The sequence below is a fragment of the Salvelinus fontinalis genome, chromosome 14 (assembly GCF_029448725.1).
Source record: "Salvelinus fontinalis isolate EN_2023a chromosome 14, ASM2944872v1, whole genome shotgun sequence".
Classification (NCBI taxonomy): Eukaryota; Metazoa; Chordata; class Actinopteri; order Salmoniformes; family Salmonidae; genus Salvelinus; species Salvelinus fontinalis.
In genome coordinates this window covers 9,395,752-9,423,187 of record NC_074678.1, presented here as the reverse complement: position 1 = coordinate 9,423,187, position 27,436 = coordinate 9,395,752, and the positions used below count along the sequence as shown (strand labels likewise).

Here is a 27,436-nt window from a genome sequence, read left to right as displayed (position 1 = left end):
GTACCCCCTGTATATAGCCTCCACATTGACTCTGTACCGGTACCCCCTGTATATAGCCTCCACATTGACTCTGTACCGGTACCCCCTGTATATAGCCTCCACATTGACTCTGTACCGGTACCCCCTGTATATAGCCTCCACATTGACTCGGTACCGTAATACCCTGTATATAGCCTCGCTTGTAATTTTACTGCTGTTTAATTATTTGTTACTTTTATTTTCTATTTTGTATTTTTTACTTCACACTTATTTTAGAGCATTGTTGGTTAAGGGCTTGTAAGTAACTATTTCTACACCTGTTGTATGCGGCGCATGTGACAAATTAAATTTGATTTGACCCAAAATTAAGGAAATCTTAGACTGTGTACAGACTATAGCATAAATAGCCTAAAATAGCCTCGCTATTGAGACAGGCCATCGAAGGCAAACCTGGCTCTCAAGAGAAGACAGGCAAGACTGGCAGAACACACTAAAAGGCTCAGAGATCCAGGCGGGAAGTCTCTCTGCCTGGCAGAACACACTAAAAGGCTCAGAGTCTGCCTGGCAGAACACACTAAAAGGCTCAGAGATCCAGGCGGGAAGTCTCTCTGCCTGGCAGAACACACTAAAAGGCTCAGAGATCCAGGCGGGAAGTCTCTCTGCCTGGCAGAACACACTAAAAGGCTCAGAGATCCAGGCGGGAAGTCTCTCTGCCTGGCAGAACACACTAAAAGGCTCAGAGATCCAGGCGGGAAGTCTCTCTGCCTGGCAGAACACACTAAAAGGCTCAGAGATCCTCCGGGGGCTTGGAGCTGCTCTCTCAACTGACTGAGCTGTCACTCAGACATACAGAGCTGGGCACTGGCCTGTGACAAGACAGACGCTCTGGACCTTTGGAGGTCTGAAAGTGTCTGGCGTATTGAGAGAGAGTAGAGAGAGAGAGAGAGTTTGCCGTTGTGTGCGTTCATGTTGCATTTTATTAGGATCCCCATTAACTGTTGCAAAAGCAGCAGCTACTCTTCCTGCGGACCACATGAAACATGACATAATACAGAACATTAATAGAAAAGAACAGCTCAGGGACAGAACTACGTACATTTAAAATGTCACAAATACTGTATCCTACAAATCAATACATACACACAAAACATCTAGGTCAAATAGGGGAGAGGCGTTGTGCCCGTGAGGTGTCTGTTTAAAAACAACAGGTTTGCTGTTGACTTGAGCAATCTGAAACCATGCCTCTGAATACGTAATACCTTTCCTTGAACTGTGTGTTTGGGAGTTGGCCGTGGGGAGACGTGATGAAGAGCTATATCATTCAGACTCCCTGTGTATGCAGGGATTTTTCTGTGTGTTTGGGAGTTGGCCGTGGGGAGACGTGATGAAGAGCTATATCATTCAGACTCCCTGTGTATGCAGGGATTTTTCTGTGTGTTTGGGAGTTGGCCGTGGGGAGACGTGATGAAGAGCTATATCATTCAGACTCCCTGTGTATGCAGGGATTTTTCTGTGTGTTTGGGAGTTGGCCGTGGGGAGACGTGATGAAGAGCTATATCATTCAGACTCCCTGTGTATGCAGGGATTTTTCTGTGTGTTTGGGAGTTGGCCGTGGGGAGACGTGATGAAGAGCTATATCATTCAGACTCCCTGTGTATGCAGGGATTTTTCTGTGTGTTTGGGAGTTGGCCGTGGGGAGACGTGATGAAGAGCTATATCATTCAGACTCCCTGTGTATGCAGGGATTTTTCTGTGTGTTTGGGAGTTGGCCGTGGGGAGACGTGATGAAGAGCTATATCATTCAGACTCCCTGTGTATGCAGGGATTTTTCTGTGTGTTTGGGAGTTGGCCGTGGGGAGACGTGATGAAGAGCTATATCATTCAGACTCCCTGTGTATGCAGGGATTTTTCTGTGTGTTTGGGAGTTGGCCGTGGGGAGACGTGATGAAGAGCTATATCATTCAGACTCCCTGTGTATGCAGGGATTTTTCTGTGTGTTTGGGAGTTGGCCGTGGGGAGACGTGATGAAGAGCTATATCATTCAGACTCCCTGTGTATGCAGGGATTTTTCTGTGTGTTTGGGAGTTGGCCGTGGGGAGACGTGATGAAGAGCTATATCATTCAGACTCCCTGTGTATGCAGGGATTTTTCTGTGTGTTTGGGAGTTGGCCGTGGGGAGACGTGATGAAGAGCTATATCATTCAGACTCCCTGTGTATGCAGGGATTTTTCTGTGTGTTTGGGAGTTGGCCGTGGGGAGACGTGATGAAGAGCTATATCATTCAGACTCCCTGTGTATGCAGGGATTTTTCTGTGTGTTTGGGAGTTGGCCGTGGGGAGACGTGATGAAGAGCTATATCATTCAGACTCCCTGTGTATGCAGGGATTTTTCTGCAATTGAAGGTCTTGAGCGTTTTTTTGTCCAAACAGTGTAAAAAAATAAATATATATATATATTGTATAGATATATTTTTGTGTATGAATTTTCTGGATATAGAAAAATGCTTTCAGTGTTAACTAAAAGGACTAAAACTGTAATGTCTGCTTCCAGCTCACACTCTCAAACACATAGATCCCCTGAACGCAGCTCACTGTCCAGATCCCAATCACCTGAATTCTGATCACCTGGTCACACACCTGTATGTCATTATCACACACTATTTAGTTCAGTTCTTTGCACCCCATCATTGTGAGCTATTGTTTGTTTTGTGACACACTTCTATTCAGAGCGCTGGTTTTCCCCTGTGATTTACTCCTCTGTGTATGATAGTTTTGCCTGCCTCACCAACGACGCCTTTTGCCTATTCCCTTCCTGTACTTTAACCTATCGGATTTCCTGTTATCAACCTATTTCTTGATCTCCCGGACTACTTTACTAGCCTTTTCCCTGCCTGTACTGTTGCCTTTTTGGACCCCCTGTGTATGACCTTCTGCCTGCCCCTGGACCCAGCTACCTGCCTCCTCCTGTGTATGACCTGCCTGCCCCTGGACCCAGCTACCTGCCTCCTCCTGTGTATGACCTTCTGCCTGCCCCTGGACCCAGCTACCTGCCTCCTCCTGTGTATGACCTTCTGCCTGCCCCTGGACCCAGCTACCTGCCTCCTCCTGTGTATGACCTGCCTGCCCCTGGACCCAGCTACCTGCCTCCTCCTGTGTATGACCTTCTGCCTGCCCCTGGACCCAGCTACCTGCCTCCTCCTGTGTATGACCTTCTGCCTGCCCCTGGACCCAGCTACCTGCCTCCTCCTGTGTATGGCCTTCTGCCTGCCCCTGGACTCAGCTACCTGCCTCCTCCTGTGTATGGCCTTCTGCCTGCCCCTGGACCCAGCTACATGCCTCCTCCTGTGTATGACCTTCTGCCTGCCCCTGGACCCAGCTTCCTGCCTCCTCCTGTGTATGACCTGCCTGCCCCTGGACCCAGCTACCTGCCTCCTCCTGTGTATGACCTTTTGCCTGCCCCTGGACTCAGCTACCTGCCTCCTCCTGTGTATGACCTGCCTGCCCCTGGACCCAGCTACCTGCCTCCTCCTGTGTATGACCTGCCTGCCCCTGGACCCAGCTTCCTGCCTCCTCCTGTGTATGACCTTCTGCCTGCCCCTGGACCCAGCTTCCTGCCTCCTCCTGTGTATGACCTGCCTGCCCCTGGACCCAGCTTCCTGCCTCCTCCTGTGTATGACCTTCTGCATGAGCCTGGACCCAGCTACCTGCCTCCTCCTGTGTATGACCTTCTGCCTGCCCCTGGACCCAGCTTCCTGCCTCCTCCTGTGTATGACCTGCCTGCCCCTGGACCCAGCTTCCTGCCTCCTCCTGTGTATGACCTTCTGCCTGCCCCTGGACCCAGCTTCCTGCCTCCTCCTGTGTATGACCTGCCTGCCCCTGGACCCAGCTACCTGCCTCCTCCTGTGTATGACCTTCTGCCTGCCCCTGGACTCAGCTACCTGCCTCCTCCTGTGTATGACCTTCTGCCTGCCCCTGGACCCAGCTTCCTGCCTCCTCCTGTGTATGACCTGCCTGCCCCTGGACCCAGCTACCTGCCTCCTCCTGTGTATGACCTTCTGCCTGCCCCTGGACTCAGCTACCTGCCTCCTCCTGTGTATGACCTGCCTGCCCCTGGACCCAGCTACCTGCCTCCTCCTGTGTATGACCTGCCTGCCCCTGGACCCAGCTTCCTGCCTCCTCCTGTGTATGACCTTCTGCCTGACCCTGGACCCAGCTTCCTGCCTCCTCCTGTGTATGACCTGCCTGCCCCTGGACCCAGCTACCTGCCTCCTCCTGTGTATGACCTGCCTGCCCCTGGACCCAGCTACCTGCCTCCTCCTGTGTATGACCTTCTGCCTGCCCCTGGACCCAGCTACCTGCCTCCTCCTGTGTATGACCTGCCTGCCCCTGGACCCAGCTACCTGCCTCCTCCTGTGTATGACCTTCTGCCAGCCCCTGGACCCAGCTACCTGCCTCCTCCTGTGTATGGCCTTCTGCCTGCCCCTGGACCCAGCTACCTGCCTCCTCCTGTGTATGACCTTCTGCCTGCCCCTGGACCCAGCTACCTGCCTCCTCCTGTGTATGACCTTCTGCCTGCCCCTGGACCCAGCTACATGCCTCCTCCTGTGTATGACCTTCTGCCTGCCCCTGGACCCAGCTACCTGCGTCAACGTTGAAACTATTTCATGTCTGTGCGGCAAGAAAACAGAAACTCACATTGACGGTCTACAGACAGACATTTACTGTTATTTTAACCAGCGCCACTTGTCGAATTCTCATTGTCTACAGACATGTCGTTAGACCAATTTATAAACCAGCCTTTTATTTATCAACCGATGTTTATCAACCGGGCCCTTCTGTTCTGAAGCTACATTTATTTATTATTATTATTATTATTATTTTTTTTAAGGTAATCAATGAGGCTTGATTTGGAAAAAAAGGTTGTTGGCTGGAACATTCCAAGGCCAATGATGTCAGAGAAATGGTCCTATTGATTCCAGGTTGTCTGGCATCGCTCCACCAACACTGGTAGACCAACTGTAGGTACAGCATAAAAGATGCCACTATGGTCCTGACATGTTTTCATCGAAGTCCACCTGCCCATTTTGATAGCCTTTAAAAAATAAAGTTAGATAGTTACTGTAGCTGAGATCCCTGGTGGGTAACATAGAAGATTCTAGCCATTCTTCATTTTAGAGGTAAAATTGATTTCTCTTGAGATTTTTTTGTTTTTATAGCCTACCGTTTTAAGAGTGAGACGATTTTCAGACTGAGAAATATAGGTGATCAATATTTATTTCTAGGCAATGTAGTAAACTATAGCCTAACTGCCCAGTGCTTCTCTGCCCATGCATAGGCTATAGCCTGCTCTATTTAATTGAGACAGCACGCGCACCTGATCTCGCAGGTACAGTGCCTTGTAAAAGGATTCATCCCCCTTGGCGTTTTCTCTATTTTGTTGCATTATAACCTGTAATTAAATAGATTTTTATGTGGATTTCATGTAATGGACATACACAAAATAGTCCTAATTGGTGAAGTGAAATGATGAAAAAAAACTGGTGCAATCAATTACCTTCAAAAGTCACACAATTAGTTAAATAAAGTCCACCTGTGTGCAATCTAAGTGTCACATAATCTGTCAAATGATCTCAGTATAGGCCTCAGAGTTTGCAACACCACTATGCAGGGGTTACCACCAAGCAAGCGGCACCATGAAGACCAAGGAGCTCTCCAAACAGGCCAGGGACAAAGTTGTGGAGGAGTACAGATCAGGGTTGGGTTATAAAAAAATATCCGAAACGTTGAACATCCCACGGAGCACCATTAAATCCATTATTAAAAAATGGAAAGAATATGGCACCACAATAAACCTGCCAAGAGAGGGCCGCCCACCAAAACTCACAGACCAGGCAAGGAGGGCATTAATCAGAGAGGCAACAAAGAGACCAAAGATAACCCAGAAGGAGCTGCAAAGCTCCACAGTAGAGATTGGAGTATCTGTCCATAGGACCATTTTAAGCCGTACACTAAACAGAGCTGGGCTTTATGGAAGAGTGGCCAGAAAAAAGCCATTGCTTAAAGAAAAAAATAAGCAAACCCATTTGGTGTTCACCAAAGGCATGTGGGAGACTCCCCAAAAATATGGAAGACGGTACTCTGGTCAGATGAGACTAAAATTGAGCCTTTTGTCCATCAAAGAAAACGCTATGTCTGGGGCAAACCCAACACCCTTCATCACCCCGAGAAAACAACGATGTTTTTCATCGGCAGGGACTGGGAAACTGGTCAGAATTGAAGGAATGATGGATGGCGCTAAATACAGGGATAATTTTGAGGGAAACCTGTTTCAGTCTTCCAGAGATTTGAGACTGGTACGGAGATTCACCTTCCAGCTGGACAATGACCCTAAGCATACTGCTAAAGCAACACTTGAGTGGTTTAAGGGGAAACATTTAAATATCTTGGAATGGCCTACTCAAAGCCCAGACCTCAATCCAATTGAGAATCTGTGGTATGACTTAAAGAATGCTGTACACCAGCGGAACCCACCCAACTTGAAGGAGCTGGAGCAGTTTTGCCTTGAAGAATGGGCAAAAATCCCAGTGGCTACATTTACATTTAAGTCATTTAGCAGACGCTCTTATCCAGAGCGACTTACAAATTGGGCTAGATGTGCCAAGCTTATAGAGACATACACCAAGAGACTTGCAGCTGTAATTGCTACAAAAGGTGGCTCTACAAGTATTGACTTTGGGTGGTGAATAGTGAGGCACGCTCAAGTTTTCAGTTTTTTTGTCTTATTTCTTGTTCTTTTCACAATTAATGATCCAAAAAAATCAATTTTTAATTCCAGGTTGTAAGGCAACAAAATAGGAAAAATGCCAAGAGAGGGGGGTGAATACTTTCGCAAGCCACTGTATGTCTACTGAACTGGAAACAGCAAGAATGATGACAGCGCCACTTGCTATGTTTTGCATAAAGCAGACAAATAAATGGGTAATTAAATACCAAGGCGCAACACTCACCTTTTCCTTTTCAATGATGATACCATTTATTGATTGCTATTGGTTGAGTGCCCTCCACTTCTTTCCAGTGTCAAAAAAGGTATTTACAGACACTGTCGTAAATTTCCGTCTAATCATATTTAAGTTAATTTCGTATTTAAGTGAACTGTCACGTGATTCTCCGCCCCATGTAGACACCCTACTTTACAGTATTTCGAAGAGACCAGACATACTAGGCACACTTGAACTACCACCCCAAACTAGGAGAGGAGAGAGGCTCGTGAAGTTGATGCAGCGAATTCTGTCTGAATAATGCAACAACAAAAAATAGGTCATTTTAATACAATAGATAGGCTAATGTATACGAAGCAAAAAGATGACCGTTTCCAACTAACCTGCGGGAAAACCAAAAATATTTCCATCCCAAAGTTGTCTGTCTGACTGCCGGCAGCATGAAAAATGCCGATTGGAATGCAGTTCTCTATTTCATACAACCTTTATGAAGAAAACATACATTTCACTTCCTGGCTAATGGTGCCTGGTGTTTTAATTCAGAACAAATCTCTTTCCTGATATTAGAACCATTCTGTTCCCCCTCTTCACCAGCAGTCATTGGGTTAAATCCCTCTTCTCTCAGCAGTCATTGGTTAAATCCCTCTTCTCCCAGCAGTCATTGGTTAAATCCCTCTTCTCCCTGCAGTCATTGGTTAAATCCCTCTTCTCTCAGCAGTCATTGGTTAAATCCCTCTTCTCCCAGCAGTCATTGGTTAAATCCCTCTTCTCCCAGCAGTCATTGGTTAAATCCCTCTTCTCCCAGCAGTCATTGGTTAAATCCCTCTTCTCCCAGCAGTCATTGGTTAAATCCCTCTTCTCTCAGCAGTCATTGGTTAAATCCCTCTTCTCCCAGCAGTCATTGGTTAAATCCCTCTTCTCCCAGCAGTCATTGGTTAAATCCCTCTTCTCTCAGCAGTCATTGGTTAAATCCCTCTTCTCCCAGCAGTCATTGGTTAAATCCCTCTTCCCCCAGCAGTCATTGGTTAAATCCCTCTTCCCCCAGCAGTCATTGGTTAAATCCCTCTTCTCCCAGCAGTCATTGGTTAAATTCCTCTTCCCCCAGCAGTCATTGGTTAAATCCCTCTTCTCCCAGCAGTCATTGGTTAAATCCCTCTACCCCTAGCAGTCATTGGTTGATTATCTCTTCCCCCAGCAGTCATTGGTTGATTACCTCTTCCCCCAGCAGTCATTGGTTAAAACCCTCTTCCCCCAGCAGTCATTGGTTAAAACCCTCTCCCCCCAGCAGTCATTGTTGGATTACCTCTTCCCCCAGCAGTCATTGGTTAAATCCCTCTTCTCCCAGCAGTCATTGGTTAGATCCCTCTTCTCCCAGCAGTCATTGGTTAAAACCCTCTCCCCCCAGCAGTCATTGTTGGATTACCTCTTCCCCCAGCAGTCATTGGTTAAATCCCTCTTCTCCCAGCAGTCATTGGTTGATTACCTCTTCCCCCAGCAGTCATTGGTTGATTCCCTCTTCCCCCAGCAGTCATTGGTGGATTACCTCTCCCCCCAGCAGTCATTGGTTGATTCCCTCTCCCCCCAGCAGTCATTGGTTGATTCCCTCTCCCCCCAGCAGTCATTGGTTGATTATCTCTTCCTCCAGCAGTAATTGGTTGATTCCCTCTCCCCCCAGCAGTCATTGGTTGAGAGGCCATGCAGGATCCGGAAGCTGGGGATTTCTTTAACGATGATGTGTGATTGGTTAATAATGAAAGAGTTCTGAATTATTTAGTCTGCATGGGGGTCTGTTTGTGCTCCGCAGCACTGTGCTTCTCTCTGTGTGTGGTATTCTATATATAACCCAGAGAGGATGCCTGGCTCTGCCATTCAAAATTAAAACAACAAACACCTCTGTGGCTTTGCTTTCAACAAGACTTGATCTAATATTGAGGAATGCCAACTGTTTGATCCTTTTTTCATCACGCTATTTAATTCATAGACTTCGTAATACATCTCCTCCAGGTTTTCAACCCAATTTGACTAAAGAGCTTTTTTGATAGATGACCATCAACCTGGATTATGTTTTAAGTATTTCTTTATCTTTTTTTTATTTGAACTAGAGACAATTCGGTTACAGTGAGAGTCTAGATGATCTGGCTGTGGGAGAATATATATTAAGTCCTGGTCCTAATGCCAGAGGAGCCTGAGTAAGTCTTACAGCCGGCCACAGTGGCTGGCATCGCCAGGGTAATGGGATTGTGATCAAGCTGCTAGTGACCAGTTCTGTCAGAGTGGGCAGACCAGGCAGGGGGCACCCCGCTGGGCAGCAGCACTGGCTCCAATGCTGCAGCGCTCCTCCGTCTCCAAGGCCCCGAGGTTCCAACACGGCAAAACTCAACTGGCTCAAAGCCTCGGCTTCAATACTGCAGGCTCTAATACTACAGGCTCCAATACTGCAGGCTCTAATACTGCAGGCTCTAATACTGCAGGCTCTAATACTACAGGCTCCAATACTGCAGGCTCTAATACTACAGGCTCTAATACTACAGGCTCCAATACTACAGGCTCCAATACTACAGGCTCTAATACTACAGGCTCTAATACTACAGGCTCCAATACTACAGGCTCTAATACTACAGGCTCTAATACTACAGGCTCTAATACTACAGGCTCTAATACAGCAGGCTCTAATATTACAGGCTCTAATACTACAGGCTCCAATACTGCAGGCTCTAATACTACAGGCTCCAATACTACAGGCTCCAATACTACAGGCTCTAATACTACAGGCTCTAATACTACAGGTTCTAATACTGCAGGCTCTAATACTACAGGCTCCAATGCTGCAGGCTCTAATACTACAGGCTCCAATACTGCATGCTCTAATACTACGGGCTCTAATACTACAGGCTCCAATACTGCAGGCTCTAATACTACAGGCTCTAATACTGCAGGCTCCAATACTGCAGGCTCTAATACTACAGGCTCCAATACTGCAGGCTCTAATACTACAGGCTCTAATGCTACAGGCTCCAATACTGCAGGCTCTAATACCGCAGGCTCCAATACCGCAGGCTCTAATACCGTAGGCTTTAATACCGTAGGCTTTAATACCGTAGGCTCTAATAACGCAGGCTCTAATACTACAGGCTCTAATACTGCAGGCTCTATTACTGCAGGCTCAAATAGTGCAGGCTCTAATACTGCAGTCTCTAATACTACAGGCTCTAATAATACAGGCTCTAATACCACAGACTCTAATACCACAGGCTCTAATACTACAGGCTCCAATACCACAGGCTCCAATACTAGAGGCTATAATACTGCAGGCTCTAATACCGCAGGCTCTAATACCGCATGCTCTAATACCGCAGGCTCTAATACTACAGGTTCCAATACCGCAGGCTCTAATACTGCAGGTTCCAATACCGCAGGCTCTAATACCGCAGGCTCTAATACTGCAGGCTCTAATTCTGCAGGCTCTAATTCTGCAGGCTCTAATACTACAGGCTCTAATACTGCAGGCTCTAATACTACAGGCTCTAATACTACAGGCTCCAATACTGCAGGCTCTAATACTACAGGCTCTAATACTACAGGCTCTAATACTACAGGCTCCAATACTACAGGCTCTAATACTACAGGCTCTAATACTACAGGCTCTAATACTACAGGCTCCAATACTGCAGGCTCTAATACTACATGCTCTAATACTACAGGCTCTAATACTGCAGGCTCTAATACTACAGGCTCTAATACTACAGGCTCCAATACTGCAGGCTCTAATACTGCAGGCTCTAATACTGCAGGCTCTAATACTACAGGCTCCAATAATACAGGCTCTAATACTACAGGCTCCAATACTGCAGGCTCTAATACTGCAGGCTCTAATACTACAGGCTCTAATACTACAGGCTCTAATACTACAGGCTCTAATACTACAGGCTCTAATACTGCATGCTCTAATACTACGGGCTCTAATACTACAGGCTCTAATACTACAGGCTCCAATACTGCAGGCTCTAATACTACAGGCTCTAATACTGCAGGCTCCAATACTGCAGGCTCTAATACTACAGGCTCCAATACTGCAGGCTCTAATACTACAGGCTCTAATGCTACAGGCTCCAATACTGCAGGCTCTAATACTACAGGCTCTAATACTACAGGCTCTAATACTACAGGCTCTAATACTACAAGCTCTAATACTACAGGCTCTAATACTACAGGCTCCGATACCACAGGCTCTAATACTACAGGCTCTAATACTGCAGGCTCCAATACTGCAGGCTCCAATGCTGCAGGCTCTAATACTACAGGCTCTAATACTACAGGCTCCAATACTGCATGCTCTAATACTACGGGCTCTAATACTACAGGCTCTAATACTACAGGCTCCAATACTGCAGGCTCTAATACTACAGGCTCTAATACTGCAGGCTCTAATACTACAGGCTCCAATGCTGCAGGCTCTAATACTGCAGGCTCTAATACTACAGGCTCTAATACTACAGGCTCTAATACTACAGGCTCTAATACCGCAGGCTCTAATATTGCAGGCTCTAATACTACAGGCTCTAATACTACAGGCTCTAATACTACAGGCTCCAATACTACAGGCTCTAATACTGCAGGCTCCAATACTGCAGGCTCTAATACTACAGGCTCCAATGCTGCAGGCTCTAATACTGCAGGCTCTAATACTACAGGCTCCAATACTGCATGCTCTAATACTACGGGCTCTAATACTACAGGCTCTAATACTACAGGCTCCAATACTACAGGCTCTAATGCTACAGGCTCCAATACTGCAGGCTCTAATACTGCAGGCTCTAATACTACAGAATCTAATACTACAGGCTCTAATACTACAGGCTCTAATACTACAGGCTCTAATACTACAGGCTCCGATACCACAGGCTCTAATACTGCAGGCTCCAATACTGCAGGCTCTAATACTACAGGCTCCAATGCTGCAGGCTCTAATACTACAGGCTCTAATACTACAGGCTCCAATACTGCATGCTCTAATACTACGGGCTCTAATACTACAGGCTCTAATACTACAGGCTCCAATACTGCAGGCTCTAATACTACAGGCTCTAATACTGCAGGCTCCAATACTGCAGGCTCCAATACTGCAGGCTCTAATACTACAGGCTCTAATACTACAGGCTCTAATACTACAGGCTCTAATACCGCAGGCTCTAATATTATATGCTCTAATACTACAGGCTCTAATACTACAGGCTCCAATACTACAGGCTCTAATACTGCAGGCTCCAATACTGCAGGCTCTAATACTACAGGCTCCAATGCTGCAGGCTCTAATACTGCAGGCTCTAATACTACAGGCTCCAATACTGCATGCTCTAATACTACGGGCTCTAATACTACAGGCTCTAATACTACAGGCTCCAATACTGCAGGCTCTAATACTACAGGCTCTAATACTGCAGGCTCCAATACTGCAGGCTCTAATGCTACAGGCTCCAATACTGCAGGCTCTAATACTACAGGCTCTAATGCTACAGGCTCCAATACTGCAGGCTCTAATACTACAGGCTCTAATACTACAGGCTCTAATACTACAGGCTCTAATACTACAGGCTCCGATACCACAGGCTCTAATACTACAGGCTCCAATACTGCAGGCTCCAATACTACAGGCTCTAATGCTACAGGCTCCAATACTTCAGGCTCTAATACTACAGGCTCTAATACTACAGGCTCTAATACTCCAGGCTCTAATATTACAGGCTCTAATACTACAGGCTCCAATACTGCAGGCTCTAATACAACAGGCTCTAATACTACAGGCTCCGATACTACAGGCTCCGATACCACAGGCTCCAATACCACAGGCTCTAATACCGCAGGCTCCAATACCACAGGCTCCAATACCGCAGGCTCTAATACCGTAGGCTCTAATATCGTAGGCTCTAATACCGTAGGCTCTAATAACGTAGGCTCTAATACCGCAGGCTCTAATACCGCAGGCTCCAATAATGCAGGCTCTAATACTACAGGCTCTAATACCGCAGGCTCTAATACTACAGGCTCTAATACCGCAGGCTCCAATACTACAGGCTCTAATACTGCAGGCTCTATTACTGCAGGCTCAAATAGTGCAGGCTCTAATACTGCAGTCTCTAATACTACAGGCTCTAATAATACAGGCTCTAATACCACAGACTCTAATACCACAGGCTCTAATACTACAGGCTCCAATACCACAGGCTCCAATACTAGAGGCTATAATACTGCAGGCTCTAATACCGCAGGCTCTAATACCGCATACTCTAATACCGCAGGCTCTAATACTACAGGTTCCAATACCGCAGGCTCTAATACTGCAGGTTCCAATACCGCAGGCTCTAATACCGCAGGCTCTAATACCGCAGGCTCTAATACTACAGGCTCTAATACTACAGGCTCCAATACTACAGGCTCTAATACTGCAGGCTCTAATACTGCAGGCTCCAATACCGCAGGCTCTAATACTGCAGGCTCTAATACCACAAGTTCCAATACTACAGGCTCCAATACTGAAGGCTACAATACTACAAGGTCTAATACTGCAGGCTCTAATACTACAGGCTCCAATGCTACAGGCCCCAATACTACAGGCCCCAATACTACAGGCCAAGAATACTGCAGGCTACCAATTCTCCAGGCTCCAATACGACAGGCTCCAATACTGCAGGCTCTAATACTGCAGGCTCTAATACTGCAGGCTCTGATACTACAGGCTCTAATACTACAAGCTCTTATACTACAGGCTCCAATACTGAGGCTACAATACTACAAGCTCTAATACAGCAGGCTCTAATACTACAGGCTCCAATGCTACAGGCTATAATACTACAGGTGCTAATACTACCTCTCCAATACAGCGGGTTCCAATACTACGGGCTCTAATACCGCAGGCGCTAATACTGCAGGCTCTGATACTACAGGCTCTAATACTACAAGCTCTAATACTACAAGCTCCAATACCGCAGGCTCTAATACTACAAGCTCTAATACTACAAGCTCCAATTCTGCAGGCTCTAATAATGAGATCTCCGATACTGCAGGCTCCAATAGTACAGGCCCCAATAGTACAGGCTCTAATACTACAGGCTCTAATACTGCAGGCTCTGATACTACAGGCTCTAATACTACAAGCTCTTATACTACAGGCTCCAATACTGAGGCTACAATACTACAAGCTCTAATACAGCAGGCTCTAATACTACAGGCTCCAATGCTACAGGCTATAATACTACAGGTGCTAATACTACCTCTCCAATACAGCGGGTTCCAATACTACAGGCTCTAATTCCGCAGGCGCTAATACCGCAGTCTCTAATACCGCAGGCTCTAATACCACAAGCTCCAATATTACAGGCTCTAATACTACAAGCTCCAATACTGCAGGCTCTAATACTACAGGATCCAATACTACAAGCTCTAATACTACAAGCTCCAATACCGCAGGCTCTAATACTACATGCTCTAATACTACAAGCTCCAATACTACAAGCTCCAATACTACAAGCTCCAATACTACAAGCTCTAATACTACAAGCTCCAATTCTGCAGGCTCTAATACTGAGATCTCCGATACTGCAGGCTCCAATAGTACAGGCCCCAATAGTACAGGCTCTAATACTACAGGCTCCAATACTGCAGTTTCTAATACTGCAGGCTCCGATACTACACGCTCCAATACTGCAGTTTCTAATACTGCAGGCTTTAATACTACAGACCCCCCTGTCTCCGAGGCTCCACACTTCAGGTTTAGTGAACAAATAATATAAGACTAGTGGATTACTGTTAATTATTATTCTGGATGATCCCATGTACAATACATGCCACTGTCAGTGTATTATTCATAGTTCTCCAGTGTTTGCTGGCATACAGAGCCATTTACACTGAGTTTACAAATCATTATGAACACTCTGTTCTTCCCATGACATAGACTGACCACGAGAATCCAGGTGAAAGCTATGATCCCTTATTGATGTCACTTGGGTTCAGTCAGATATCTAATATACTGTACTGTACTGGGTTCAGTCAGATATCTACTGTACTGTACTGGGTTCAGTCAGATATCTACTGTACCATTAACACTCCACAGTCCTCAAAACAATTAACACTATTTTTTTCCTAATTTCAGGCCACAATCGGAATAGACTTCCTGTCAAAAACGATGTACTTGGAAGACCGAACTGTAAGTAGCTCCATCTTTTTTTTTTAACAGAGAAAAAGTTAATTTGCTCCTAATCCTCGGCTCTTTACTGCCATTTGACTGTCAACACCAGGTCCACACCTTGTCCCTGTGAAATATCGTCACCTCAGTGTCCGATATACAGGTGTGTCAAACGTCACCTCAGTGTTAGATATACAGGTGTGTCAAACGTCACCTCAGTGTTAGATATACAGGTGTGTCAAACGTCACCTCAGTGTTAGATATACAGGTGTGTCAAACGTCACCTCAGTGTTAGATATACAGGTGTGTCAAACGTCACCTCAGTGTTAGATATACAGGTGTGTCAAACGTCACCTCAGTGTTAGATATACAGGTGTGTCAAACGTCACCTCAGTGTTAGATATACAGGTGTGTCAAACGTCACCTCAGTGTTAGATATACAGGTGTGTCAAACGTCACCTCAGTGTTAGATATACAGGTGTGTCAAACGTCACCTCAGTGTTAGATGTACAGGTGTGTCAAATGTCACCTCAGTGTTAGATATACAGGTGTGTTAAACGTCACCTCAGTGTTAGAGATACAGGTGTGTTAAACGTCACCTCAGTGTTAAAGATACAGGTGTGTTAGAGATACAGGTGTGTTAAACGTCACCTCAGTGTTAGATGTACAGGTTTATTAGATATACAGGTGTATTAGAAATACAGGTGTGTTAGATATACCTCAGTGTTAGATATACAGGTGTGTTAAACGTCACCTCAGTGTTAGAGATACAGGTGTGTTAAACGTCACCTCAGTGTTAGAGATACAGGTGTGTTAAACGTCACCTCAGTGTTAGATGTACAGGTTTATTAGATATACAGGTGTATTAGAAATACAGGTGTGTTAGATATACCTCAGTGTTAGATATACAGGTGTGTTAAACGTCACCTCAGTGTTAGAGGTACAGGTGTGTTAAACGTCACCTCAGTGTTAGAGGTACAGGTGTGTTAAACGTCACCTCAGTGTTAGAGGTACAGGTGTGTTAGATATACAGGTGTGTTTGATATGTAAACTCAGCAAAAAAAGAAATATGTCTTCTCACTGTCAACTGTGTTTATTTTCAGCAAACTTAACATGTGTAAATATTTGTATGAACATAACAAGATTCAACAACTGAGACATAAACTGAACAAATTCCACAGACATGTGACGAACAGAAATTGAATAATGTGTCCCTGAACAAAGGGGGGGGGGGGGGGGGGTCAAAATCAAAAGTAACAGTCAGTATCTGGTGTGGCCACCAGCTGCATTAAGTACTACAGTGCATCTCCTTCTCATGGACTGCACCAGATCTGCCAGTTCTTGCTGTGAGATGTTAGCCCACTCTTCCACCAAGGCACCTGCAAGTTCTCTGACATTTCTGGGGGGAATGGCCCTAGACCTCGCCCTCCGATCCAACAGGTACCAGACGTGCTCATGGGATTGAGATCCGGGCTCTTCGCTGGCCATGGCAGAACACTGACATTCCTGTCTTGCAGGAAATCACGCACAGAACAAGCAGTATGGCTGGTGGCATTATCATGCTGGAGGGTCATGTCAGGATGAGCCTGCAGGAAGGGTACCACATGAGGGAGGAGGATGTCTTCCCTGTAACGCACAGCGTTGAGATTGCCTGCAATGACAACAAGCTCAGTACGATGATGCTGTGACACACCGCCCCCAGACCTTGACGGACCCTCCACCTCCCTATCGATCCTGCTCCAGAGTACAGGCCTCGATGTAATGCTCATTCCATCGACGATAAACGCGAATTCGACCATCACCCCCGGTGAGACAAAACTGTGACTCGTCAGAGAAAAGCACTTTTTGACAATCCTGTCTGGTCCAGCGACAATGACTTTGTGCCCAGAGGCGATGTTGTTGCCGGAGATGTCTGGTGAGGACCTGCCTTACAACAGGCCTACAAGCCCTCAGTTCAGCCTCTCTCAGCCTATTGCGGACAGTCTGAGCACTGATGGAGGGATTGTTCATTCCTGGTGTAACTCAGGCAGTTGTTGTTGCCATCCTGTACCTGTCCCACAGGTATGATGTTCGGATGTACCGATCCTGTGCAGGTGTTGGTACACGTGGTCTGCCACTGCGAGGACGATCAGCTGTCTGTCCTGTCTCCCTGTAGCGCTGTCTTAGGCGTCTCACAGTACGGACATTTCAATTTATTGCCCTGGCCACATCTGCAGTCCTCATGCCTCCTTGCAGCATGCCTAAGGCACGTTCACGCAGATGAGCAGGGACCCTGGGCATCTTTCTTTTGGTGTTTTTCAGAGTCAGTAGAAAGTCCTCTTTAGTGTCCTAAGTTTTCATAACTGTGACCTTAATTGCCTACCGTCTGTAAGCTGTTAGTGTCTAACGAGCGTTCCACAGGTGCATGTTCATTAATTGTTCATTGAACACGCATGAGAAACAGTGTTTAAACCCTTTTGCAATGCAGATCTGTGAAGTTATTTGGATTTTTACGAATTATCTTTGAAAGACAGGGTCCTGAAGAAGGGACATTTATTTATTTTTGTTGTTGCAGAGTTTTGGTGTCCCAAATGGCACCCTATTCCCCATTGGGCTCAGTAGTGCACTACATAGGGAATAGGGTTCCATAGGGCTCTGGTCTAAAGTAGTGCACTACATAGGGAATAGGGTTCCATAGGCCTCTGGTCTAAAGTAGTGCACTATATAGGGAGTAGGGTTCCATAGGGCTCTGGTCTAAAGTAGTGCACTATATAGGGAATAGGATACCGTTTGGGATGTAGAACCACGGTTTGTGGGTCTTAAACCCCTTAAGTTATACAGTGATTGGTCCACATACACACACATCCATTGAAGTAGGCCTGACGTTGATGTCATGTTCTGGGCATAAGAAATGTAAATGTATTTCAATGTAACGTGTGTATGTCTGACTGTGCTGAATCTTGGCACATATTTTACATATCCTGACATTGAGAAGGTGTCAATGGGGGATAAAGGGGCGTGAGTTTATGTTAATATACTTTGTGTTGGTACTACTGTGTGTGTGTGTGTGTGTGTGTGTGTGTGTGTGTGTGTGTGTGTGTGTGTGTGTGTGTACATTGGTTGCCTGTGTGGGTGTGTACACTTTATGCATTCCAGTGATGTACAATACGCCAGTGTGGACATGGTGAGTAATCTGACAGTGCTCAGCTGTGTCTCTCTGATCCCCAGGTGTGTCTCTCTGATTCCCAGGTGTGTCTCTCTGATCCCCAGGTGTCTGTCTCTCTGATCCCCAGGTGTCTGTCTCTCTGATCCCCAGGTGTCTGTCTCTCTGATCCCCAGGTGTGTCTCTTTGATCCCCAGGTGTATCTCTCTGATCCCCAGGTGTCTCTCTCTGATCCCCAGGTGTCTCTCTCTGATCCCCAGGTGTCTCTCTCTGATCACCAGGTGTCTCTCTGATCACCAGGTGTCTGTCTCTCTGATCCCCAGGTGTGTCTCTCTGATCCCCAGGTGTGTCTCTCTGATCCCCAGGTGTGTCTCTCTGATTCCCAGGTGTGTCTCTCTGATTCCCAGGTGTGTCTCTCTGATCCCCAGGTGTCTGTCTCTCTGATCCCCAGGTGTCTGTCTCTCTGATCCCCAGGTGTCTGTCTCTCTGATCCCCAGGTGTGTCTCTTTGATCCCCAGGTGTATCTCTCTGATCCCCAGGTGTCTCTCTCTGATCACCAGGTGTCTCTCTGATCACCAGGTGTCTGTCTCTCTGATCACCAGGTGTCTGTCTCTCTGATCCCCAGGTGTGTCTCTCTGATCCCCAGGTGTGTCTCTCTGATCCCCAGGTGTGTCTCTCTGATCCCCAGGTGTGTCTCTCTGATCCCCAGGTGTGTCTCTCTGATCCCCAGGTGTGTCTCTCTGATCCCCAGGTGTCTCTCTGATCCCCAGGTGTGTCTCTCTGATCCCCAGGCGTGTCTCTCTGATCCCCAGGTGTGTCTCTCTGATCCCCAGGTGTGTCTCTCTGATCCCCAGGTGTGTCTCTCTGATCCCCAGGTGTGTTTCTCTGATCCCCAGGTGTCTCTCTGATCCCCAGGTGTGTCTCTGATCCCCAGGTGTCTCTCTGATCCCCAGGTGTGTCTCTCTGATCCCCAGGTGTGTCTCTCTGATCCCCAGGTGTGTCTCTCTGATCCCCAGGTGTCTGTCTCTCTGATCCCCAGGTGTCTGTCTCTCTGATCCCCAGATGTGTCTCTCTGATCCCCAGGTGTCTGTCTCTCTGATCCCCAGGTGTGTGTCTCTCTGATCCCCAGGTGTGTCTCTCTGATCCCCAGGTGTGTCTCTCTGATCCCCAGGTGTGTCTCTCTGATTCCCAGGTGTGTCTCTCTGATCCCCAGGTGTCTGTCTCTCTGATCCCCAGGTGTCTGTCTCTCTGATCCCCAGGTGTCTGTCTCTCTGATCCCCAGGTGTGTCTCTTTGATCCCCAGGTGTATCTCTCTGATCCCCAGGTGTCTCTCTCTGATCACCAGGTGTCTCTCTGATCACCAGGTGTCTGTCTCTCTGATCCCCAGGTGTGTCTCTCTGATCCCCAGGTGTGTCTCTCTGATCCCCAGGTGTGTCTCTCTGATCCCCAGGTGTGTCTCTCTGATCCCCAGGTGTGTCTCTCTGATCCCCAGGTGTCTCTCTGATCCCCAGGTGTGTCTCTCTGATCCCCAGGCGTGTCTCTCTGATCCCCAGGTGTGTCTCTCTGATCCCCAGGTGTCTGTCTCTCTGATCCCCAGGTGTCTGTCTCTCTGATCCCCAGGTGTGTCTCTCTGATCCCCAGGTGTGTCTCTCTGATCCCCAGGTGTGTCTCTCTGATCCCCAGGTGTGTCTCTCTGATCCCCAGGTGTGTCTCTCTGATCCCCAGGTGTGTCTCTCTGATCCCCAGGTGTGTCTCTCTGATCCCCAGGTGTGTCTCTCTGATCCCCAGGTGTCTCTCTCTGATCCCCAGGTGTCTCTCTCTGATCCCCAGGTGTCTCTCTCTGATCCCCAGGTGTCTCTCTCTGATCCCCAGGTGTGTCTCTCTGATCCCCAGGTGTGTCTCTCTGATCCCCAGGTGTCTGTCTCTCTGATCCCCAGGTGTCTGTCTCTCTGATCCCCAGGTGTCTGTCTCTCTGATCCCCAGGTGTCTGTCTCTCTGATCCCCAGGTGTGTCTCTCTGATCCCCAGGTGTGTCTCTCTGATCCCCAGGTGTGTCTCTCTGATCCCCAGGTGTGTCTCTCTGATCCCCAGGTGTGTCTCTCTGATCCCCAGGTGTGTCTCTCTGATCCCCAGGTGTCTCTCTGATCCCCAGGTGTGTCTCTCTGATCCCCAGGTGAGGTTGCAGCTGTGGGACACAGCAGGACAGGAGCGCTTCAGGAGCCTCATTCCCTCCTACATACGAGACTCTACTGTGGCCGTGGTGGTTTATGATATTACAAGTGAGTGGGGATCACTCGCACACACACACACACACACACACACACACACACACACACACACACACACACACACACACACACACACACACACACACACACACACACACACACACACACACACACACACACACGGTCATGTTAAAGACCCTCAGGAGATGAACAGTAAAGCTAAATGTATAGGTATAATGGCTCCCTTCATGACTCCCTAACATGGCTCCCTTCATGGCTCCCTAACATGGCTCCCTTCATGACTCCCTAACATGGCTCCCTAACATAGTTTAAACAATATCTGATATTCAATCCGCTTGAAATCATATTTTACTTCTGCTATTCCTCAACAGATGTGAACTCCTTCCAGCAAACGTCCAAATGGATCGATGACGTCAGAACAGAGAGAGGAAGTGATGTAATGATCATGCTGGTCGGCAACAAAACAGACTTGGCAGATAAGAGGTGTGTGTGTGCCGTTCAGTCCTGATTTCTGTAGCAGCCGTAGACGTATAATCAGGAGCCTCTTGCGTTCCATGCTGTGTTAAGAAGCAGGGGTCTTATTTATGGACCATGGGGGGGGGGGGGGGGGTGACGAGGCGTGAAGAGGCTTTTAGTTCGCGTGTTTCAGGCTTTTCAGCCATATTTAATTAAACATGAGACGTAGAGTAGTATGCCTCAGCTAGTCCGTCTCACTGCTTTCTGTGTCCTCTCTGCATCAACAAACCCAATGACGCCGCTGCCAGGTAGAGTTAGGCACCGTCACAGCCATGCTAAACCACCACACACAAATCCTACATCTCTATTTTAGTTTTTTATTTTATATATACGTTTTAAATAATTTATCCGACGCACTTATCCAGAGAGATTTACAGTAGTGAATGCATATATTTTTTTAAATATCTTTCCGTACTGGTCCCCCCCCCGTGGGAATCGAACCCATAACCTTGGTGTTGCAAGCGTTACGCTCTACCAACTGAGCCACACGAGACCAAATGGCTCCCTATTCCCTTTACAGTGCACTACATTTGACCCAGAGGCCTTATGGGTAAAGTAAAGCACTATAAAGGGAATTAGGGTGCTTTTTGGGACGAATCCCAACTTCACAGTGATGGTCAGCACCTTTTAGCCAGACGCGGTAATAGTAGCGTTTACAGGGTCGTTAACGTGGCAGGCAGAGCTGGCAGAGGAAAGGTTAGGATACACCTCTGCTTTTACAGGGTCGTTAACGTGGCAGGCAGAGCTGGCGGAGGAAAGGTTAGGATACACCTCTGCTTTTACAGGGTCGTTAACGTGGCAGGCAGAGGAAAGGTTAGGATACACCTCTGCGTTTACAGGGTCGTTAACGTGGCAGGCAGAGCTGGCAGAGGAAAGGTTAGGATACACCTCTGCTTTTACAGGGTCGTTAACGTGGCAGGCAGAGCTGGCGGAGGAAAGGTTAGGATACACCTCTTCTTCTGCTGCAGCCGATATTCCCACCGGCATGCTCACATCTCAGAGCCAGAGGCTAAATCCCAAATAGAACCCTATTACTTACACGGTGCACTACTTTTGACCAAAACCCTGGTCAAAAGTAGTGCACTATATAGGGAATAGGGTGCCATTTGGAAAGCTCACCAGTGTCTAATTGATCTAGGGAAGGCAGATAAAGTGCTGTGCAAAGCCGTTTCCTGAGTCCGACTGACTGGATCAGTCTATTAACATTCAAGGAGGGCGGCCATAACGGCAGATAAAAGCTATGGGACCCGGTTTAGATCAGGCTGTATTGCAGGGATTAGAGAAGGCTGTATTGCAGGGATTAGAGAAGGCTGTATTGCAGGGATTAGAGAAGGCTGTAGGACAGGGATTAGAGAAGGCTGTAGGACGGTGATTAGAGAAGGCTGTAGGACGGTGATTAGAGAAGGCTGTAGGACGGTGATTAGAGAAGGCTGTATTGCAGGGATTAGAGAAGGCTGTATTGCAGGGATTAGAGAAGGCTGTAGGACAGGGATTAGAGAAGGCTGTAGGACGGTGATTAGAGAAGGCTGTAGGACGGTGATTAGAGAAGGCTGTAGGACGGTGATTAGAGAAGGCTGAATGACAGGGATTAGAGAAGGCTGTAGGACGGTGATTAGAGAAGGCTGTAGGACAGCGATTAGAGTAGGCTGTAGGACGGTGATTAGAGAAGGCTGTAGGACGGTGATTAGAGAAGGCTGTAGGACAGGGATTAAAGAAGGCTGTATTGCAGGGATTAGAGAAGGCTGTAGGACAGGGATTAGAGAAGGCTGTAGGACAGGGATTAGATAAGGCTGTATTGCAGGGATTAGAGAAGGCTGTAGGACAGGGATTAAAGAAGGCTGTATTGCAGGGATTAGAGAAGGCTGTAGGACAGGGATTAGAGAAGGCTGAATGACAGGGATTAAAGAAGGCTGTAGGACAGGGATTAAAGAAGGCTGTAGGACAGGGATTAGAGAAGGCTGTAGGACAGGGATTAGAGAAGGCTGTATTGCAGGGATTAGAGAAGGCTGTAGGACAGGGATTAGAGAAGGCTGTATTGCAGGGATTAAAGAAGGCTGTAGGACAGGGATTAGAGAAGGCTGTAGGACAGGGATTAAAGAAGGCTGTAGGACAGGGATTAAAGAAGGCTGTAGGACAGGGATTAGAGAAGGCTGTAGGACAGGGATTAGAGAAGGCTGTATTTCAGGGATTAGAGAAGGCTGTAGGACAGGGATTAGAGAAGGCTGTAGGACAGGGATTAGAGAAGGCTGTAGGACAGGGATTAGAGAAGCTAGCCACCTACCATATGTGAGATTTTGATTAAAGCAAAAGGCTGTCTTGCACACATGGTGCAGTGTGTTAAGACAGGACTGTCTTGTAGACATGGTGCAGTGTGTTAAGACAGGACTGTCTTGTAGACATGGTGCAGTGTGTTAAGACAGGGCTGTCTTGTAGACATGGTGCAGTGTGTTAAGACAGGACTGTCTTGTAGACATGGTGCAGTGTGTTAAGGCTGTCTTGTAGACATGGTGCAGTGTGTTAAGACAGGACTGTCTTGTAGACATGGTGCAGTGTGTTAAGACATGGCTGTCTTGTAGACATGGTGCAGTGTGTTAAGACAGGGCTGTCTTGTAGATATGGTGCAGTGTGTTAAGACAGGGCTGTCTTGTAGACATGGTGCAGTGTGTTAAGGCTGTCTTGTAGACATGGTGCAGTGTGTTAAGACAGGACTGTCTTGTAGACATGGTGCAGTGTGTTAAGACAGGACTGTCTTGTAGATATGGTGCAGTGTGTTAAGACAGGGCTGTCTTGTAGACATGGTGCAGTGTGTTAAGACAGGACTGTCTTGTAGACATGGTGTAGTGTGTCATGGCTGGTGTGTAGACTCAGTACTTTGTTGAAGCACCTTTGACAGCGATTATAGCCACGAGTCTTCTTGAGTATGACGCTACAAGCTTGGCACACCTGTATTTGGGGAGTTTCTCCCATTCTTCTCTGCAGATCCTCTCAAGCTCTGTCAGGTTGGATGGGGAGCGATGCTGCACAGCTATTTTCAGGTCTCTCCAGAGATGTTTGATCGGGTTCAAGTCTGGGCTCTGGCTGGGCCACTCAAAGACATTCAGAGACTTGTGCCGAAAGCGACTCCTTTGTTGTTTTGGCTGTGTGCTTAGGGTCATTGTCCCGTTGGAACAATTGCCCCAGTCTGAGGTCCTGAGCTCTCTGGAGCAAGTTTTCATCAAAGATCTCTCTGTACTTTGCTCCGTTCATCTTTGCCTCGATCCTGACTAGTTTCCCAGTCCCTGCCGCTGAAAAACATCCCCACAGCATGATGCTGCCACCACCATGCTTCACCGTAGGGATGGTGCCAGGTTTCCTCCAGATGTGACGATGCTGCCAGGTGATGAGCAATGCTGCCTGGTGGTAGTATTCTGTAAATACTGCCTGGTGGTAGTATACTGTAGATACTGCCAGGTGATAAGCAATGCTGCCTGGTGGTAGTATACTGTAGATACTGCCAGGTGGTAGTATACTCTAAATACAGCCAGGTGGTAGTATTCTGTAAATACTGTAAATACTGCCAGGTGGTAGTATTCTGTAAATACTGCCAGGTGGTAGTATTCTGTAAATACTGCCAGGTGGTAGTATTCTGTAAATACTGCCAGGTGGTAGTATTCTGTAAATACTGCCAGGTGGTAGTATTCTGTAAATACTGCCAGGTGGTAGTATTCTGTAAATACTGCCAGGTGGTAGTATTCTGTAAATACTGCCAGGTGGTAGTATTCTGTAAATACTGCCAGGCGTTAGTATACTGTAAATACTGCCAGGTGGTAGTATTCTGTAAATACTGCCAGGTGGTAGTATACTGTAAATACTGCCAGGTGGTAGTATACTGTAAATACTGCCAGGTAGTAGTATACTGTAAATACTGTAAATACTGCCAGGTGTTAGTATTCTGTAAATACTGCCAGGTGGTAGTATTCTGTAAATACTGTAAATACTGCCAGGTGGTAGTATTCTGTAAATACTGCCAGGTGGTAGTATTCTGTAAATACTGCCAGGTTGTAGTATACTGTAAATACTGCCAGGTGGTAGTATACTGTAAATACTTCCAGGTGGTAGTATACTGTAAATACTGCCAGGTGGTAGTATTCTGTAAATACTGCCAGGTGGTAGTATTCTGTAAATACTGCCAGGTGGTAGTATTCTGTAAATACTGCCAGGTGGTAGTATTCTGTAAATACTGCCAGGTGTTTGGTATTCTGTATATACTGCCAGGTGGTAGTACACTGTAAATACTGCCAGGTAGTAGTATACTGTAAATACTGTAAATACTGCCAGGTGTTAGTATTCTGTAAATACTGCCAGGTGGTAGTATTCTGTAAATACTGCCAGGTGGTAGTATTCTGTTAATACTGTCAGGTGGTAGTATTCTGTAAATACTGCCAGGTGGTAGTATTCTGTTAATACTGCCAGGTGGTAGTATTCTGTAAATACTGCCAGGTGGTAGTATTCTGTTAATACTGTCAGGTGGTAGTATTCTGTAAATACTGCCAGGCGGTATTATTCTGTAAATACTGCCAGGTGGTAGTATACTGTAAATACTGCCAGGTGGTAGTATTCTGTAAATACTGCCAGGTGGTAGTATACTGTAAATACTGCCAGGTGGTAGTATTCTGTAAATACTGCCAGGTGGTAGTATACTGTAAATACTGCCAGGTGGTAGTATTCTGTAAATACTGCCAGGTGGTAGTATTCTGTAAATACTGCCAGGTGGTAGTATACTGTAAATACTGCCAGGTGGTAGTATTCTGTAAATACTGCCAGGTGGTAGTATACTGCAAATACTGCCAGGTGGTAGTATACTGTAAATACTGCCAGGTGGTAGCATACTGTAAATACTGTAAATACTGTAAATACTAACAGGTGGTAGTATACTGTAAATACTGCCAGGTGGTAGTATACTGTAAATACTGTAAATACTGCCAGGTGGTAGTATTCTGTAAATACTGCCAGGTGGTAGTATACTGTAAATACTGTAAATACTGTCAGGTGGTAGTATTCTGTAAATACTGCCAGGTGGTAGTATACTGTAAATACTGCCAGGTGGTAGTATACTGTAAATACTGCCAGGTGGTAGTATTCTGTAAATACTGCCAGGTGGTAGTATACTGTAAATACTGCCAGGTGGTAGTATTCTGTAAATACTGCCAGGTGGTAGTATACTGTAAATACTGCCAGGTGGTAGTATTCTGTAAATACTGCCAGGTGGTAGTATACTGTAAATACTGCCAGGTGGTAGCATACTGTAAATACTGTAAATACTGCCAGGTGGTAGTATACTGTAAATACTGCCAGGTGGTAGTATACTGTAAATACTGTAAATACTGCCAGGTAGTAGTATTCTGTAAATACTGCCAGGTGGTAGTATACTGTAAATACTGCCAGGTGGTAGTATTCTGTAAATACTGCCAGGTGGTAGTATACTGTAAATACTGCCAGGTGGCAGTATACTGTAAATACTACCAGGTGGTAGTATTCTGTGAATACTGTAAATACTGCCAGGTGGTAGTATTCTGTAAATACTGCCAGGTGGTAGTATTCTGTAAATTCTGCCAGGTGGTAGTATACTGTAAATACTGCCAGGTGGTAGTATTCTGTATAAACTGCCAGGTGGTAGTATTCTGTAAATACTGCCAGGTGGTAGTATACTGTAAATACTGCCAGGTGGTAGTATTCTGTAAATACTGCCAGGTGGTAGTATACTGTAAATACTGCCAGGTGGCAGTATACTGTAAATACTACCAGGTGGTAGTATTCTGTAAATACTGTAAATACTGCCAGGTGGTAGTATTCTGTAAATACTGTAAATACTGCCAGGTCTTAGTATTCTGTAAATACTGTAAATACTGCCAGGTGGTAGTATTCTGTAAATACTGCCAGGTGGTAGTATACTGTAAATACTGCCAGGTGGTAGTATTCTGTAAATACTGCCAGGTGGTAGTATACTGTAAATACTGCCAGGTGGTAGTATTCTGTAAATACTGCCAGGTGGTAGTATACTGTAAATACTGCCAGGTGGTACTATTCTGTAAATACTGCCAGGTGGTAGTATTCTGTAAATACTGTAAATACTGCCAGGTCTTAGTATTCTGTAAATACTGTAAATACTGCCAGGTGGTAGTATTCTGTAAATACTGCCAGGTGGTAGTATACTGTAAATACTGCCAGGTGGTAGTATTCTGTAAATACTGCCAGGTGGTAGTATACTGTAAATACTGCCAGGTGGTAGCATACTGTAAATACTGTAAATACTGTAAATACTGCCAGGTGGTAGTATACTGTAAATACTGCCAGGTGGTAGTATACTGTAAATACTGTAAATACTGCCAGGTGGTA

General features: G+C 46.5%; 1 protein-coding gene across 2 annotated transcripts in view; it reads left to right on the top strand.

Annotated features, from left to right (window-relative positions):
* Nucleotides 1-27,436, top strand: part of LOC129869467 (ras-related protein Rab-6B) — a 139,361-nt gene that overhangs the window by 52,789 nt on the left and 59,136 nt on the right. The window contains exons 3-5 of one of the 2 annotated variants that reach the window (XM_055943919.1): nucleotides 15,123-15,176; nucleotides 20,470-20,575; nucleotides 20,917-21,028. In XM_055943919.1, coding sequence (XP_055799894.1) covers nucleotides 15,123-15,176; nucleotides 20,470-20,575; nucleotides 20,917-21,028 — 272 coding nt within the window. Of the gene's footprint in view, nucleotides 1-15,122; nucleotides 15,177-20,448; nucleotides 20,576-20,916; nucleotides 21,029-27,436 lie in introns of both variants that reach the window. The other variant, XM_055943917.1, reaches the window with a different exon arrangement.